This window comes from Oryzias latipes, chromosome 13, assembly GCF_002234675.1.
Source record: "Oryzias latipes chromosome 13, ASM223467v1".
In the NCBI taxonomy this organism is placed as follows: Eukaryota; Metazoa; Chordata; class Actinopteri; order Beloniformes; family Adrianichthyidae; genus Oryzias; species Oryzias latipes.
In genome coordinates, this window is record NC_019871.2 from 14,129,295 (window position 1) to 14,145,496 (window position 16,202).

At 39.7% G+C, this 16,202-nt stretch overlaps 1 protein-coding gene across 3 annotated transcripts in view; it reads right to left on the bottom strand.

The window, feature by feature from the left end:
- Window positions 1-16,202, bottom strand: part of map3k10 (mitogen-activated protein kinase kinase kinase 10) — a 69,070-nt gene that overhangs the window by 26,531 nt on the left and 26,337 nt on the right. The window contains exons 2-11 of one of the 3 annotated variants that reach the window (XM_011482530.3): window positions 11,383-11,563; window positions 10,153-10,301; window positions 7,854-8,029; window positions 7,311-7,557; window positions 6,193-6,315; window positions 5,977-6,115; window positions 5,778-5,890; window positions 5,454-5,695; window positions 4,828-5,350; window positions 1,321-3,216 (exon numbers count right to left, since the gene is read on the bottom strand). In XM_011482530.3, coding sequence (XP_011480832.1) covers window positions 2,813-3,216; window positions 4,828-5,350; window positions 5,454-5,695; window positions 5,778-5,890; window positions 5,977-6,115; window positions 6,193-6,315; window positions 7,311-7,557; window positions 7,854-8,029; window positions 10,153-10,301; window positions 11,383-11,563 — 2,297 coding nt within the window. In that variant the 3' untranslated portion in view covers window positions 1,321-2,812. Of the gene's footprint in view, window positions 1-1,320; window positions 3,217-4,124; window positions 4,698-4,827; window positions 5,351-5,453; window positions 5,696-5,777; window positions 5,891-5,976; window positions 6,116-6,192; window positions 6,316-7,310; window positions 7,558-7,853; window positions 8,030-10,152; window positions 10,302-11,382; window positions 11,564-16,202 lie in introns of those variants that run through there. The other 2 variants (XM_011482532.3, XR_002291517.2) reach the window with 2 other exon arrangements.

Here is a 16,202-nt window from a genome sequence, read left to right on the forward strand (position 1 = left end):
AATATGTAGATCAAGGTAAGTTAAATGTGTAGGTTTCTATGCAGTTGTGCAGCAAATCCTAACTTTGAAAACTGATCTATTTTGGACCTATAAGATAATTCTTTGGTAAAATGAATAAGGTTTTAGCTGATTTGACAGTGCTTTTTGAACTAAGAAAATTGAAGGACATACAGCTACAAAAGTTACACTTGAATACACAAAATGATGATGAGTGAGGGAGGGATTTGCTATGAAAAAAAACAAGAAGGCCTTCCTCACAGAAAGCAATTCTGCACGATATGTGAACAATACTCACAGTGCTCAACCTGCTCCTTCCTTTCAGCTCACTCTTCAGCACCTGACTGTCCTACACTTCATTTTCATCCATTTTCCCCCTTTCGTGTGTGTATGTGTCTCGTTGCTTTTAATAGCATCACCATGGAAGTGAAGAGGGGTTGCTAGGTAACTGGCCAGCGTCTGAAACGGTGGTTGATTGGCGGGAACACTGACAGACACAGCTGTGGTGGTGCGTAAGGCCATGTGTGCGTAACATCTGTAAGGACCCTGTTGTTGTGCAGCATTTCAGACATTCTCGTAACTGAATGTCTGAAATGCTGAAATGTCTGAAGTGGGCCGCTCAGAGGATTTCTCAAACAGCTGATTTCTCAGTTAGAATTCTTTCTTTCAGGTGTTTGAGTGCACCTTCATCTGCCTCCTGGCAGCTGCAGAGTCACGGAGAGACTTCAAGGATGCATGACATGAAGAAAAACAGCAGACTGGAAATATATGACATCATAGGCCACAGTGCTGACACCTAGTGGCTATTATCTGTAACAACAAGTGCCTTTGTCCTCTGACATTTAAAGCGTGATACTGAATTTAGGTATTTTTCTTTAGAAAAAGAAAGTGTGACTATGAATAAATAAATAAAACATTTTTGTAAGGGTTAAAATGTACTCCGTCTGGACACAAAAAATTAAGTAAGGGTCATCCTCCTGCATGTATCTATTTTGATACTCAAAACTGACTTAATTTAGTTGGGGTTGGCAGTTTTATATTGGGAACTTCTTTTTAACCCTTGTGCAATCTTAGATGACCCCACCTTTACTATGACGTGTTATTCCTACCATGACAAAAGTGGATAAGGGTGGAAAGATTTCATGTAATTCATGGACACCAGTGAAGATCACAAATCATTGAAGAAAATAGGTTCATAGCACTGTCTAGTGGGTCTAGATGACCCAACTCCCAACGTTAAAATGCCTAGGATAGCACAAGAGTTAAAGGTTTAAAAATCATGAAACACACAAACAATAACAAAACCACACCTATACGTAAGGCATTTTTTCTTTTTAAATTCTTTTTATTGGCCTTTCATTCCTCACTGAACCCAGACATGTCACAGGCTTGAGACTGAAGACAACATGGATGTTCCCATAAGAAGTTTCCCAGGTTATCCTTGTGTTTTTCCTCTTATATATTAACAAATATATACAGATATCCTAGGAAAAGCACTGAAATAATGACTCCTTTCCCGCAATAATAATAGATTTAATAAATACTCAGTGTTCTTACCAGAGTCACTCTTCTACAAGTGGGATTGACATCATCCCATACAAACACCAGCACTCGCAAACACATACATACACTCAAATACACTCGTCCATTGTACTAAAAATGCTCCGGAGAGAAAAGGTGATTTGTCAGTTGTGACTTTGAATCCACAGAAAGACCAGCAAGTCACATAAAGTTGCTCTTAAAGTGTCACTGAAGCTTAAAATAGCAAGTCAGAGGAGATGAAGCTTCAAAATGCATGAACATGGGATCAAAGCTGACGTCAGCAGGCCCATTTCCTGTTCTGCATCTGTTTTTGGTGGGATCCATGCATGATACTGACTGCTACAAAGGAATGTTTCATTCCAAAAAAGACACATTGGAGCATGTGCAGCAACCCAGAAAACAATGCCGTATGTAGTGCACAGCAAACCGATCACAAGTAGAACAACATGCACTAAAAAAAAAAAAAAAACACCGGCACACACTAACACTTTGTTCATCCATACGTGTAATGCAATATACAGTATGCACATTCACACTAAGATAAACAAACCTAGTCTGCAAAACCAACAAATCCACAATTTTTGCTCAGGTGTTGCAAGCACTGAGAACAGGACGCGTGAACAGACCTCCAGTGAGGAGTGAAAAGAAGGCTTTCTTGTCTCAGGCTTGAAGAGGGAACAGGATGACTGAAAAAAATGAAGACAGAGCTGACGGAGAAGACTTCATGATGACATTTGCGTTCCTACAGAACAAACAGTGTGCAAGGAGAGGCGTAACCTCTGATCAAAGTGTCCAGAGAAACACTCCTGAAGCAACAAGCGTATTAAGTCAGAGACGGAAAAGATGCGGGAAAAAAGAGTGACAGAAACAAGCAAACGGACTGAAATGACCAGAAAGTCAAAAAGTGTCACTGTTAAGTACTTTGACGGCTTTAAAGGAAATGTAATCTGGCCTAAGAAGCAAATGTAAAAAAGCTTTCTAGGAGAAACAGAAGGTGGAAGTAGGATAAATAAGGTGGAGAAACAGACTAAAAGGGTTTTTAAAAGGTTCCTTGGACCCTCACTTGTGCAGGTTGGAGAGACCTATCTGGAAATGCTGTGAAAGGGTTTCTCATTTCTTTGGACACATGAAAGGACAGCCTTCCATTAGGGGTCTAAGAAACCAGATTTTTCTGCAGACTTCAGTGAGAGCGTTTTGCTTGGCTCAGACCAGACCTCTCATTTGTGAAACAGCTCTAACAGCAGGAGGAGTTGACTTTTAAATGTCCGCTTCATTATGTGTACTGTTGTCCACACAGAGTGGCAGGTTGCAGTTGTCCACACAGGGGAACTGTGCTGTCCAAATTCTGGCCCTCCATGTCCATGTCCATCAGGTTGGGTCGTGTGACGCCGGCGCTGCTGTCCCCTGACCCTAAAGGGCTGTCACAGCTGCTCCCTGGCGATGAGCTGAGGGTCCGGGACACAGAGCCCAATCTACGCTGGTTGGCGGCCCGTAACCGGCCCGGTGTTGGCCGTGGGCGGGGTGCAAACTCCAGTGTCTTGGGTCTCTCTAAGGGGCTGATGAGGCAGACAGGATCTGGATCTGGAGGCGGGGGAGCAGGTGCCTTGCGTCGATGTGGAACTGGGAAAATAATGGAGGGATCAGGGAGCCGAGGGATGTCCCGGATGTCCAGGGAACCTGAGTGGTTTTAGAAAAAGTCACCAAAAAAATACAATAAAAATGTCCGGATTTAAGTAGTTAGTATTTGTCACTTGGTGTAACTTTCCCACTGATCCAGACAGAGACAGTTACAAGGTAAAATAGTGATTTTTCATCTAATATCAGCTGTGCACTATTGAAGCCACTCTTGCTGATCACAAACAACATGGAAGGGAGCAGAATTGGGATTGAGATGAACAGAACAATTCTCGCTCTTTAATGCAGAAATGAGAGCTGCTAAGTCACATAAAACAGAAACTTGATATAACTTTTTGCAATCCATCAACATCAAGAGTCTATTGATGAGAAAGATCATTTTGGTTATTCATAAAAACATGTTTCCTTATCTGAAACTCAGAGTAGAAGTTAAAAGGTTGAAAGGCTTGGTGGCAGTTTGCAGTTAGGCAAACCATCGATGGATCCACCCACCTGCCAATCAAAATAACTGCTGTAATAAAATCAAAACGGCTGATTAATATAAAGTACTTCTCTCCCCCAGAGTGATCATGAATATTTTATAAAGAAACAAATGTAAAATCAAAAACGCTTCAGAGATCAGATGGCAAGATGTAAAGTTGGAGCCAATGGAGAAATGCTCCTTTCTGAAGGTTGCCACCTGTGGTCTTTGGAGGAACTGCAACATTTGGATGCTCAAAGTCAGAACAGAAGCTGGATAACCTGGATAACAGTGTGCACCTATAATATACAATAAAATATACGTATTTTTATATATCTGTATGTTTAATACTATTGCCTGTGTGAGTTTTCTTTTAATTTTTTTTATTAACAGACTTTTTGTTAATTTTGCATTACCACTTCTCTGACACAGTCATTAGAGTACAACTCAGTAAAATGTGTATTTTCATGATAAGCATTTTTATTTGTGCTTTCTATGGTTTTTAAATGAGCAACAAATAACAGTATAACATTTTTGCAGGAAGCATCTTTTTGATCAGTCTTCTGCTTTAAACAAGCCTGTATGTCTCCCTGCAGATGTTTCTCTATTTATCTTTTTCCTCCTGTCCCCTCAGGCTGTGTGACCACAGTCTGGTTCTGCAGGAGGTTTATTCCTAATTATCAATTTGAGGAAGATTTTTCTCTCCAATGATCACATTTTAATTGCTCAGTACAGTACAGGGGTCAAGCCCATATCCTTTTGATCTGTTGGATCACTTCTATAGGCCCCTAATCACACAATTTACATTATCGAGAAGTGCTGCAGAAAGTGTCCGGAAGGGAAAATCATACAATTTACCCTAATCCTACACCTAACCCAAAAGTGTTCAGAACTGTAAAAACAACTTTTATTCAAGCTTAAAATGGGGAAAACCACAACTGTTTGAGTCACCAGTTACAATAAAGTTTTTTTCAAGCAATACTGGGGGACCTCTGGTTCCGGTTGAGGACCTCCAGCTCTGGCTGCTGATGTCTGCAGCCAGGTCCTCTTGAGATAATCTAGACTGAATTGGAACATAACGATCATATATATTAAAGCTCTGTCTGATGTTTTCTGCTTTTTTGGAGCACTTTAAGACTAACTTTGTCTTAAATTTGCGCTTGATAAATAAAGTGGTTGGAAGTGAGTTATACCTTTGCTTGGTGCTCCTGGTGGAGGAGGCATGGGCATGCTTCCATCTGACGGTGTCCTCCGGTGTCCCAAAGTTTGGGCTCTTGGTCGTATCGCCCCATCTGAGGGGGTGCGCCTGTGTCCTCTGTTCAGAGCCATGGTCGCAGACACATGAGTGGGTGTGAGGGACTGGTTTGGCTCCTTCTTGAAGCTCTCTGCCCGCAGGTCTAAGAGAGGGTTAAGGGCGGGAGCTGGGGAGGCTGCTGGTGTTTTGATCCTGCCCACTGGGGTCATGGGGTAGTCGTCAGAGTCGGAGGGGAGGAGGGACTTGGTTGAGTTGCAGTCGGACAAGGAGGATAAAGAGAGGAGTGTTACAGAAGGAGACGGGTCCATGCAGGCAAGCGCAGAGTCGTGGTGTCTGGAGAGGGTCAAGGAGAGGTTTCTGCTGGGGGGAGATGTGCTGCGGCGAAAGCGTCCCGTCCTCTGGAAAATACCTTCCTTTTTCTTCCTCTGCTCCTCCCTGAGGTCCTGTTCATCTTGCTGCACCTGAGAACAAAAAGATTGCTAATTAAATCAGACATACTATCCAAAAACAATGATTTGCCACCTTAAGAGCAGACTATAAAGCTTTGATCAAATTCAGTTCTACCTGCAGTTTTCCCAGCTGCAACAAATCTTGTCCCAGGCCAACAGAGGCAAGCAGAGAGGCACACCCCAGCAGCAACGTATCACTTTTCTTCCTCTGGCTACAGCGACGAAGTGATTCCTGGTAGCTTCCACTCATCCCGACGCCTCCAGGCGATGGAGGCCCAAAGTCCTCCAAGGCCCCGCTGTCGGTCTTCTCAGAAGCTGGTAAACCCCCTGGAGAATCCTCAGGCTCAAAGCACTCCTCTGTTTTATGTAAAGGAAAAATTTGCTTTCAGCCTCACAAATGAGGGACAGATTGCATATTTAAAAAAATAAGAGGACTTACCCATTTCATTCAGGCTGGAGAAGCCAGCCGTCATGGGTGCATGTTTGGGAGACTTCCCCAGATTTGGTGCACTTGATGAATAGACTTTGCATCCTTCACCCAGAGATTTTAACCTGCAAGCAAAGTGACGTTGAAACTTACTGCACATAAAACCGATCATTTGAGGAAAATAAAACCGATTGATGGTTTGGATATGTACTTGTCCTCCCCGCCGACACGCTCTTTCTGATGCGTGGAGCTTGGGCCCCAGGTGCGTCCTTTCTTCTTGCTGGACCCCAGGTCTTCCTTCTTACAGACAGCACTGCGGCCCCACGTCTTGCTGCCGTCGCTCGGCGTCACTAAGGCACAAAGCACAGTTCAGGAAAATGCATATTTACTGTAAGTCTATGCTTGGCTACAGCGGTGTTGCCCTCACATCTAATGGCTCTCAGGCGGGGAATAACCCCTGGGCTGGCAGGTGGCGTGGTGCTCTCACTTCTCTGGGTTTTCCTCTTGTCCACACTGGGAGAAGCCTGGACGGTGATCTTGTGCTCAAACCCTGCACAGAAAAAAAAAACATACAGAAGTGTACTTTTTATTAGCTTCCAACATCAAACACAGGTAAATGTAAACATGTTATAATCAACACACTTATAAGTAGAGAATTACAAAAAAAAAATATTAATTTATCTTGGTGTATACCGGATACATTTGCATGAATCATAATGATATTTTTTTGTTATATTTACTCCTCATGAACATAACTATTTAATGGGAATTCTGACAACATTTTGAGATCAGTTTGCAGGTCACATACTTAAAGACCCATTCCATTGAAAATTGTGTTTTTAGGGGTTTTAACATGTTCTTGTGCATTTTTTTTCATATGTAAAGAAAATTAAGCTTAAGCTGTGAATCAGGAGCAGACAAATAAATACAGTTGGGAAAAACTTAGCTGTGACCTACGTGCTGCCATCAGCAAATCATGAGCTCCCAGCTCCGCTCCATTCTGATGCATCTACATGCAGACAGATGGATTCACGTTTGTCTTTGTTTTTCTCATCTGAGCTGGCATTGGTTTGGATAGCTCCAAAACTGCTTGCCCTTTTTATTGCAGAGCTAATGTTATGCTGGGGTTGTGAGGAGCTGTAAGCTAGCAGGAGAGCATGTAAACAGAAGGATGTCGGGAAGCAAGGTCAGGCTCACTCTGTGCCAACAGCCTCACCCACAACTCAGAGGCAAATTTAAATGAGCTACTACCACTCTGCTGAAAACTTCTCTTGGAAAAAAGACACTGGATGTTTTATTTTGCCTTAAAACAGCATAATAATAGTTAAAAGACCCCTGGGAACACTTTTACAATAGATCCAAAGATGATTGGAGTGGGACTTTAGCAAAGCAGAGAAGAAAAGACAAGACAAGGCTATATTTAGTTAAACGCTCTGGAAATTTTACTACAAGCCTAAGCTAGGAAGTGACATCAAAACAGGATCCTGCCCAGTTTTGTGCACCTGCTTCTTTAATCAAAGAACTGCATTTCTCCCTTTCACCCACCAGAGGGCAGGCTGATGCAGCTGCTGTCTCTGCCCAGCTTCAGCAGCCGGCTCTTCTTAAAGTGTCCCTTTCTCTTCTTGACACTAGGCTTCTCCTGGTACATCTGGTGGATGATTATGTTCAGCTCCCGTTCCACAATGTCGATCTCCCTCTCTGCCAGCTCCTGCTCCCTTCTCCTTAGCTGCTCCTCCTGCTCTTTCTGCTCCTCTGCTGCCCGGGCCAACTCCTCCTCCCAGGATCTCAGCTCCTGTAGACAGAAAAACAGGAGAAAGGAGAGATGAGCAACACTTTTAACATGTTTTTTTCAGCATCAGAGAGGTTTCTCAGTTTGTAGAAACACCTTCAGACGTATGGTGAGATTTTTCCCACCTCATGAAATCACAGTTACTGCAGTGAACAAATTCACATATAAAAGGGCAGGGAGCGGATAATGTTCAATTTTTTTTCTCTCACACCAACCAAAGACACTTTTATGTCAGCTTCAAAAACAAACAGTTTCATTCTATCTTCTTTCCTCCAAGGAGATGCTTTCAGGTTTCTCACCTTCTCTTTGGTCCTGAGTTCATCAAACATCAGCTGGATCTCCACTCTCCAGTCTTCTTGTAAGGAGTGAAATGACTCTAGAGGCATTTGAAACATGGCCGACTGCTCGATGGTCAGCAGTCGCCTCAGGATGCTGCTGAAGGAAGGCCTGCTGTGGGGGTTGGGGCTCCAGCACTCTGAAGGACAAGAAACAAGACGGAAGGATGTAGAAGAATCATTTATTACAATAAGAGGTTATTAGTGGAGTTATTGTCACACATAATGCAGATTATACCTTTAATTTGACATTTAATACACAACACAGGGACAGAATGATATTTTAACGAGCAAACTCAGTCAACCTCAACAGAAATCAAATCCAGACCTGTGCAATAATGCATTTATCTATATCCAGTCGTTTTCATGTGAGCATGAGAAGCATTAAGGGTTGACTGAAACTAAACTTAACCAAATCTATAATTGGCTCGCTGTCTTTGTCCATAATGTTGCCATAATCTAAAATATCCTGCGTTATTTGTCAAGATGAATTAATACAATTCCATATTAACAGCCTGATCCAAAACATATTTTTTTCAGCATCAGAGATGTCCAAAAACCTGCAGCCAGACACCAATGGCATTTTTCTTTGTCTTCAGAATTACAGGTTGTTCCAAAAGAAGAATGTTTTGGGATAACCATGAGCCAAACCTGTACTTATGCTGGCATGAATGGTTTAAATTGCAGATGAAGTTCTACAATACATTTGATGTCCTTCTTTTTTCCGCTCTCCATGAATTTACAAAAAATCATTGCCATTTAGTTAAAGCTTTTGTCTTATTTCTCCTAGAGGCAGTAATACCTGGTTTGTGGTTCTTGTGTGTTTTCCCTCAGCTGTAGCCTGATGTAGATTAACTAATTTTTTTCTGAAGTAGCTAATGTTAGTTAGCTCATTTGTTATTGTAAGAATTATACTCCTTTATTATGAAATTAAAGTTATAAATAATTCAAAGTAATTCAAACTGTATTTTTTCCAGTTTTCTCTGTGAATATTGTATTTTTTTAAGTGAGCACAACACAATGCAGTTCATCGTGTTCTGTAGACTTGACTAAGCAATAAAAATGAAAATATAAACGAAAGTTATCATTAGTCTTGTGAGTCTTGAGAAACTCGAAAGCCCTAAAAAGGTCATATGAACATTTTATTACCACTAGAAGTCTTTTTTTTTTAGAGTTTAGGAAGTTTTAGCTCCATAAAAACAAATGTATGCAAGTTAGGTGTTTCCTCTAGGAACTATTTTTCTGCTGCGAATCGTGACATGTATGTTTAAGTAACAGAATGTATGACTGAAATTTTCATTTAAAAAAGAAAAGGAGCAAGATGGCAGAAGCATTTCGTGGCCATTGAGAGCAAAAACATCAGAGATGAAACGGCAGAAACATTCAGTAAACCTACCGCACTTCAGACAACCACAGCATGAGCAGAACTGTCATTTACACCAAAACACACCAAGGAGAAATGGAGCAACAAATGTAACAGCTTTGCAGAGTAAAATGTACAAGAACTAGAATAAACGGTGTGTGGATGAAGCTGAAGGGAGATGAAAGTGAGCTGATGACAGGAATAAACTGAGGAGAGCAACGGATGTCAAAAGCAGATTAACGGATGAAGTGTAAAGAGGCTTTGGGGGCAGAGTGAAAGGGGTAGTTTACGAAAAATAAACTCCGTTTTATGTGCAACAAGTTTGCCGAAGTCTAGCTCATTTGCAAATCAGCTACGGGTGGTCGGAAAAGTGGCAAAAGGATAACCATATATCAGAAAGTCAAGGAACTCCTCATCCAAACCTGCAAACCTGCTATTCTATTGTTATTGTAGGAAGACCTGGGAGGCTAAATGTTGCAAAAAATACTTTAAAAAGAAACATAGAGAGGAAAATTATTAACTGAGCTTTGAAAAAGAGATTTTACTGTTTCTGATAATTCAGGTCATTAGCAAAGATACCAACATATGAACCCTAGATGAGATAACCTGCAGAACTGTTTACAATAGTATACAAATCCTCATTAACTTAATATATTTTAATATTGACAAAATATTTTCAATTGAAATCATGGAATTAAACAATTTCCATTACAGCTGTTCAATCTTAAAAGCCAAGAGTATGAGCAGCTGAATACAGAATTTTTCATCCAAAGGGAGTTTCTGCTTAAGGTTGTGCTGGATGACAGGTGTCCAGGAGTGACAAACATAGACAGTGCACTCACACATCTCCAACAAATGCTTTCTCTGCTAGGGCTGAACATTTTTAGAAATTCTCAATACCTGTCAGTAGCTGAGCAAAGGGTTCTGGACAGGTTGAAGGTATGGGGAGTGTCAGCTTGTTCATGGCAACACCATAGGCTACTGCCAGTGCGTCTATTTCTCTGTAAGGAACTTCTCCAGTCAGCAGTTCCCAGAGAAGAACACCAAAACTGTGGAAAGAGGAAAACAGACATTTTCAGCAAAAAGGAAAATGTATCATCAAACATCACCCTAAACCTTAGAATTATTTATAACAGTCTAATTATATAACAACTCTAGAACAACTGCAAAAGACATTGCATAAAACTGAAAAAAATATTTTGGTCAGAGAGCTATTAACATTATTTATTATAATAAACAGTGTATTTTTTATTTGCTTTAAAAGACAGTGATTGTTGATCTGGCGAATGGCACAAGGAGAATCTTTAAATGCAAACATTGTAGAAAATTCTGTGGAGCTGCACACACAATTTTCTGGGCTATGCATTAAAAAAAAGTGTTCTTAGCATGTTTATCATTTATGATCAACAGGTCATTTAACTATGTTTTAAGAACTAGCAATATAAAATATATTAGAATAATTTGGTTTATTATCAAAATATGGAATTTTGGAGACAGTTTTTACTTCTTTCCTGTCATCTTTATTTGGAAATCAGACCTGCAGCAGACTGCCGGATAGTTTCTTTGTACCTATATGCCTCAGAATGTGTTTTTGATGCTCAGAAGTGTCTCTGTGTGTACATGTTTGCACAAAAATTCACAATGAAAAAAGAAGGGATGCCAGCAAGGCCAAGTGGGGCCCCAAATGGTTTAACCCTTGTGCTATCTTAGATGACCCCACCCTTACATTGACGTGTTCTCCCTACAATGACAAAGGTGGATAAAGGTGGAAAGATTTCTTGTAATCCATGGACACCAGTGAAGATCACAAATCATTGAAGAAAAAAGGTTCAGAGCACTGTCTAGTGGGTCTAAATGACCAAACTCCCACTGTTAAAGTGTCTAGGATAGCACAAGGGTTACAAGTGGACAGAAAAAGTGGGCACTCAGTGGACTGGCTCACTACGCTAGCCCTGGGCATTGGAGCTCGCTATGCTGTCCACCGGGCAGCTGGCCAGCCCACTGAGTGCCCACTTAACCAACGAAAACTGCAGACAAACCCATTCGGGGGCCGCATTTTCTGCCCACCTGTACACCATTGGGGCCCACTTGGCCTTGCTGGCTGGGAGAGCACACACGCTGGTACAGTACCTCCACACATCACTGCTCTTGGAGAAAAGGGAGAGCTTGATGACCTCTGGGGCCATCCAGGCATAGGTGCCTGCAGCACTCATCTTGGTGGTTTGATGCCACTCTCGAGCAAGACCAAAGTCTGTGATCTTCAGGGTTTTGCCACTCAGGTCGTTCCGTTCCACTGGCTGAAGTATGAGTACTTATGGAGGGGAAAAAACACATTTACTTTAAAAGGAACACTCACACATGCAAGAAGACATACACAAGAAAATAAATACAAGATGCAAACTCAGAGAAACAGCTGAAAAATCCCATATGTTCAGTTGTAAAAAGGTACTATGGATATTTATACTATCAGAATTGGCTACTCGGCATTATGACCAATAAAAGATAAAGTAGATCTTGTTTTTTGTCAGGAAGACTGTGCAAAATGAAGTGTTTATAGTATTTGTCTTCCTTCTTGATAATCTTTTGTTTGTTTGGTGTCTCTCAGAGCTTCATTGGACATCCCAGGATGAATAAACATTGCCCTGTTGATCCTTTATTTATGAAAGCAGTACAAAGACAGTAAAACACGCATTTCAGTTATGATGCAAGCTGGTGCCAAAACAAAAGCAAATGAAGAAAAAATTTAATTAATTTTAGAGAACCATATCAAATTACAAATACCACTTAGGACAGTGAGAGCTGCAACTTAACATCTATGTGAAAAAATAAATGATAAAACTTTTTTTTCTACATTTCAAGCCTGTTTTTAAGAATTCAGTAAAGAAAAAATACTGAAAACCATTGGTGCCCACAGTATATTTATACTCCTTTCGTACAGCAGTTTTTTTATTTATTTGTTTGTTTAATATATTTGTTTTTTGTATAGTTGTTTTGTTTGTTTGTTTATGGTGGTTAAAATCCAGCTGGTATTATTATTATTGTTGTTGTTGTTATTGTTATTGTTATTGTTATTATTATTATTATTATTATTATTATTATTATTGTTGTTGTTGTTGTTGTTGTTGTTGTTGTTATTAGTTTTGGTGTTGTTGTTGTTGTTATTGTTATTATTATTATTGGTGTTGTTGTTATTGTTATTATTATTGTTGTTGTTGTTGTTGTTATTGTTTTTGTTGTTATTATTGTTTTTGTTGTTGTTGTTGTTATTATTATTATTTTTTTATTCTTGTTATTGTTATTATTATTATTATTTTTATTATTGTTGTTGTTGTTGTTATTGTTATTACTATTATTGGTGTTGTTGTTATTGTTATTGTTATTATTATTGTTATTATTATTATTGTTGTTATTGTTATCAATATTGTTATTGTTATTATTATTGGTGGTGTTGTTGTTGTTATTGTTATTGTTATTATTATTATTATTTTTATTATTATTATTGTTATTGTTATTATTATTATTGTTGTTGTGATTATTGCTATTATTGTTATTGTTTTTATATTATTATTATTATTATTATTATTATTATTATTGTTGTTGTTGTTGTTGTTGTTGTTGCTGCTGTTGTTGTTGTTGACCTTTAATTAATCAGGACATTCTCACTGAGATTAAAAAACTCTTTTGCGTGGGATTCCTGACCAAGAGGCAGCCACAGTTGGTTACAAATCCATTAAAACATTGAGACAATAAAACATTTAAAACACTAAAAAATTCAAACAACACATTAAAACCTCATTCATTAAAAGTCATTCTAGCTTCTTTACTGACTTATTCAGAAAAATTAGGAAGAGTTGTCATGGTTTACATCAGGTGAGAGGCCGGTCACATCAAAGACCTCAGACCATCACAAAACCTCAGAGCCCAAACAAACATTGTGGTCCACAATTTCTTCTATCTACCTCACAACGGAGGAGCCCCTGGCGGTTTTCCATTTCAGTTTCTCTTAAAGCGAGAAGTTATGCAGGTGAATGATAAACACGCACCTGTCCTCTTGGTTCTAGTACGTGTTGATGGCATCAACAGGCTCCAAGGTATCTAGGTTTTACCAGTTTGAAAGTTTTCTTAAACTTTCAAATCAAATATGAGCTCTAAACAACGTTTAGTCATTTTATTTATCACTATCAGACTATCATGATTTGAACAACGCTTGAACGGTTAACTGCTTTACATTTACACAGTTTTGTATTTCCTTAAATTCTTAGTAGAAGTGAGTCATTACAAGAAAATACTTCAATATTTCCTGCTGAATGACTGCTTATGTTTCCATTTTTTTCTGAAAATAACAAATAAAAGAATTATGCGGGGGGGGAAACTGAAGACCTATTCTTAACATTTCACAGACTCGCTATCGTTGAGGAGCAATTGTGAATAAATATTCCTATTTGCAGTAAGTTTCTCATGGATTTGCAAAGTTTGTTTGTTTTAGGATGATACTAAGAAACGAGTTTTCTCTTTTCCAGTTTCACACTGCTTCACTGTGAGAGTTGCTGCTCAGCACGCCAGAGTTTCACTCTGTCTGATGTCCAGCTTTCTTCCCTGAGCATTTTCACTCTTCATCCTTCTCCTCACTACTGGATTTTCATCCCATCTCTGTCTCCATCCGTCTCTCTTTTCCATTTCGGACTTCCTCCTTCATTTCCGTGACAGGTCTGGCTATGGAAATATTTGGAGTGTACACAGTTCGTCAGGAGTCAGGTGGTGGGGGTTGCTTTCCCTCTTTCACTTATCTACAGGCGTATGCAAAGGGTGGCGAAACAAGGCCATACACACAGCAGCGTCTTTGTTTACACACATGCACTCCTGCACACGCACACATGCAGAGAGGGACACTTTCACGTGATAAAGGTGTGGCTCTGCTCTGTCTGGCTCGCTGGGAGGCCAGTTTCTGTGATAGACTGTCTGCTGTAGATCTGACTTCAGAGGTGGAGAATTTAAATGTTCCAGGCATATTTTGTTATGTAATCATGATAAATTGTCATAAGGAGAAAAGTTTGAACCGTGTGTCCTCTGTTCAGGTCCTCTTTTCAAGCTCAAGCGCCTGAAGCTGAGTTATAAGATCACATTCTTCACATTCTTTTCTCTTTTTCTTTTTTTTTCTTGAGTTTTATTGTGTTTCATTTATTAATATATTTAATTTTTTTCTATATACTCCAAAAATAAATTGCTAAATTCAAACAGAGTGTTCATTTCCACAATTCAATTCAATTCAATTTTATTTGTATAGCCCAAAATCACAACAACAGTCGTCTCGATGGGCTTCGAAGTAAAACATGAAATCAAAAGGATCACGAATACAAAGAGTTCAATAGAAAAATACTAAAATGAACTAACAAACTGACTATGCTATACTGGCATCCCTGCCCTTAGACCCCCCTTCGCGGTAAGGAAAAACTCCCAAAAAAACCGGATTCCGGAAAAAACGAAGAAACCTCAGGGGTGCCCACATGAAGGAGGGATCCTCCCCCAGGACGGACAGGCGATTTACCAGAAATCTTAGAGAAGAATTAACTTATCTAAATCTACAACTACATATATAAAAGTCCAGCAGACGAGCTTCATCCAGCCGTGGTTATCGGGACAGTCAAAGGCGCGAGTCGAGCCGGAGACAGGAACCACAGCCAGGTGTAGGAGATTCACAAAACCTTTCATCCCCTGCAGCTTCCAGGAACTTCTGGCTCCCTCTTTCTTCAAAGACTTTCTTTTTTCTTTTCAACATGTGTGTTAAATTAGATTTTGCTTTCTTGAGTCTTTAACAAAGTCCTCTGATTATCTAAATGCTTATTTTTGTATTACAAGCTCCTTTGAACAGAAGCAGAAGAGATTTAGTTTAACTTTTTTTTAAAACATAAATTTTACCATCAGTTTTTGTTTTAAGAAAATGTTCCAATATCATAAAATGCACATAAACTATAATAAAATGTCTTTGGATGGCCAGAAAACGTCATCGTGAAGAACCAAGGAGACTGAAACAAAACCAGAGGAGGCAGCTGGAGTAATTCTCAGCTAAAAGGCTGCAGGTCAGACTCTGATCCGCTTGCTGTTCTGTGTTATATTAGTTTGGAATATTTAAAAAAAAAAAACTACAATAATAAGGTACCAGTTTAATATTTTGCACAGTTTTAGTGAATCAAAATTTACTAAAGATGAAAGAACTATTTAAAAAATTGCTTTGAAATAACTTTTTTGTAGATTTCACATAATGTCAGATAAAAGATCATAAAGCAAAATTCAAAAGCATTTGGCACAAAAAACAAGGAACAGCTAAAGCACTTCATTTTGACATTGCATAATAATATTTCCTGGTTTAGATTGGCATGGCACATTCATTATGACTAAAAACTGAAAAGTTAAATAAAACTTTTGTTAGACATTGGTGCACTATGAGGAAAGTTTTTTTCTTTATGTGTTTATAGTGACTTTGAAAACCGTCATTCTTGCCGCCTCCCTGTTTAGGTGCTGTGTGTGGGTTGCTGACAGCGACAGTAAGCCGGCATCATTCTCAAGCTGTCTTTTCTATTCTGATAGTTCGGTCCCTGTGAGGCGTCACTTTGGGCTGACTAAGTCTGTCTTTGTGCCTCGAGGAGCCAGACAAACAGAAACAGAGGCTGTGGTGTGTTTGGATGTTCACACGGATGCATCGTCTTCAGTCTGTCTTTTTTAGACCAATAAAAGCAAATATGGAGCGGACTCATTTAGTAAAAGACACCGTGAGTGTGGGCGGAGTAGAAGCAGCAGGAAAATACACTGAAACTACAAGTGAGCCTGTTTACAGAAACTCGGTGTGAAAGTGAGGAGGGACGTGCACCTGTTCCCTCTCCGGCTTTCACCCTCGTGCCATCACCAATTCTATTCTCACACCTTCCCACCTCCCAGCTGCTTTTTGCACCATG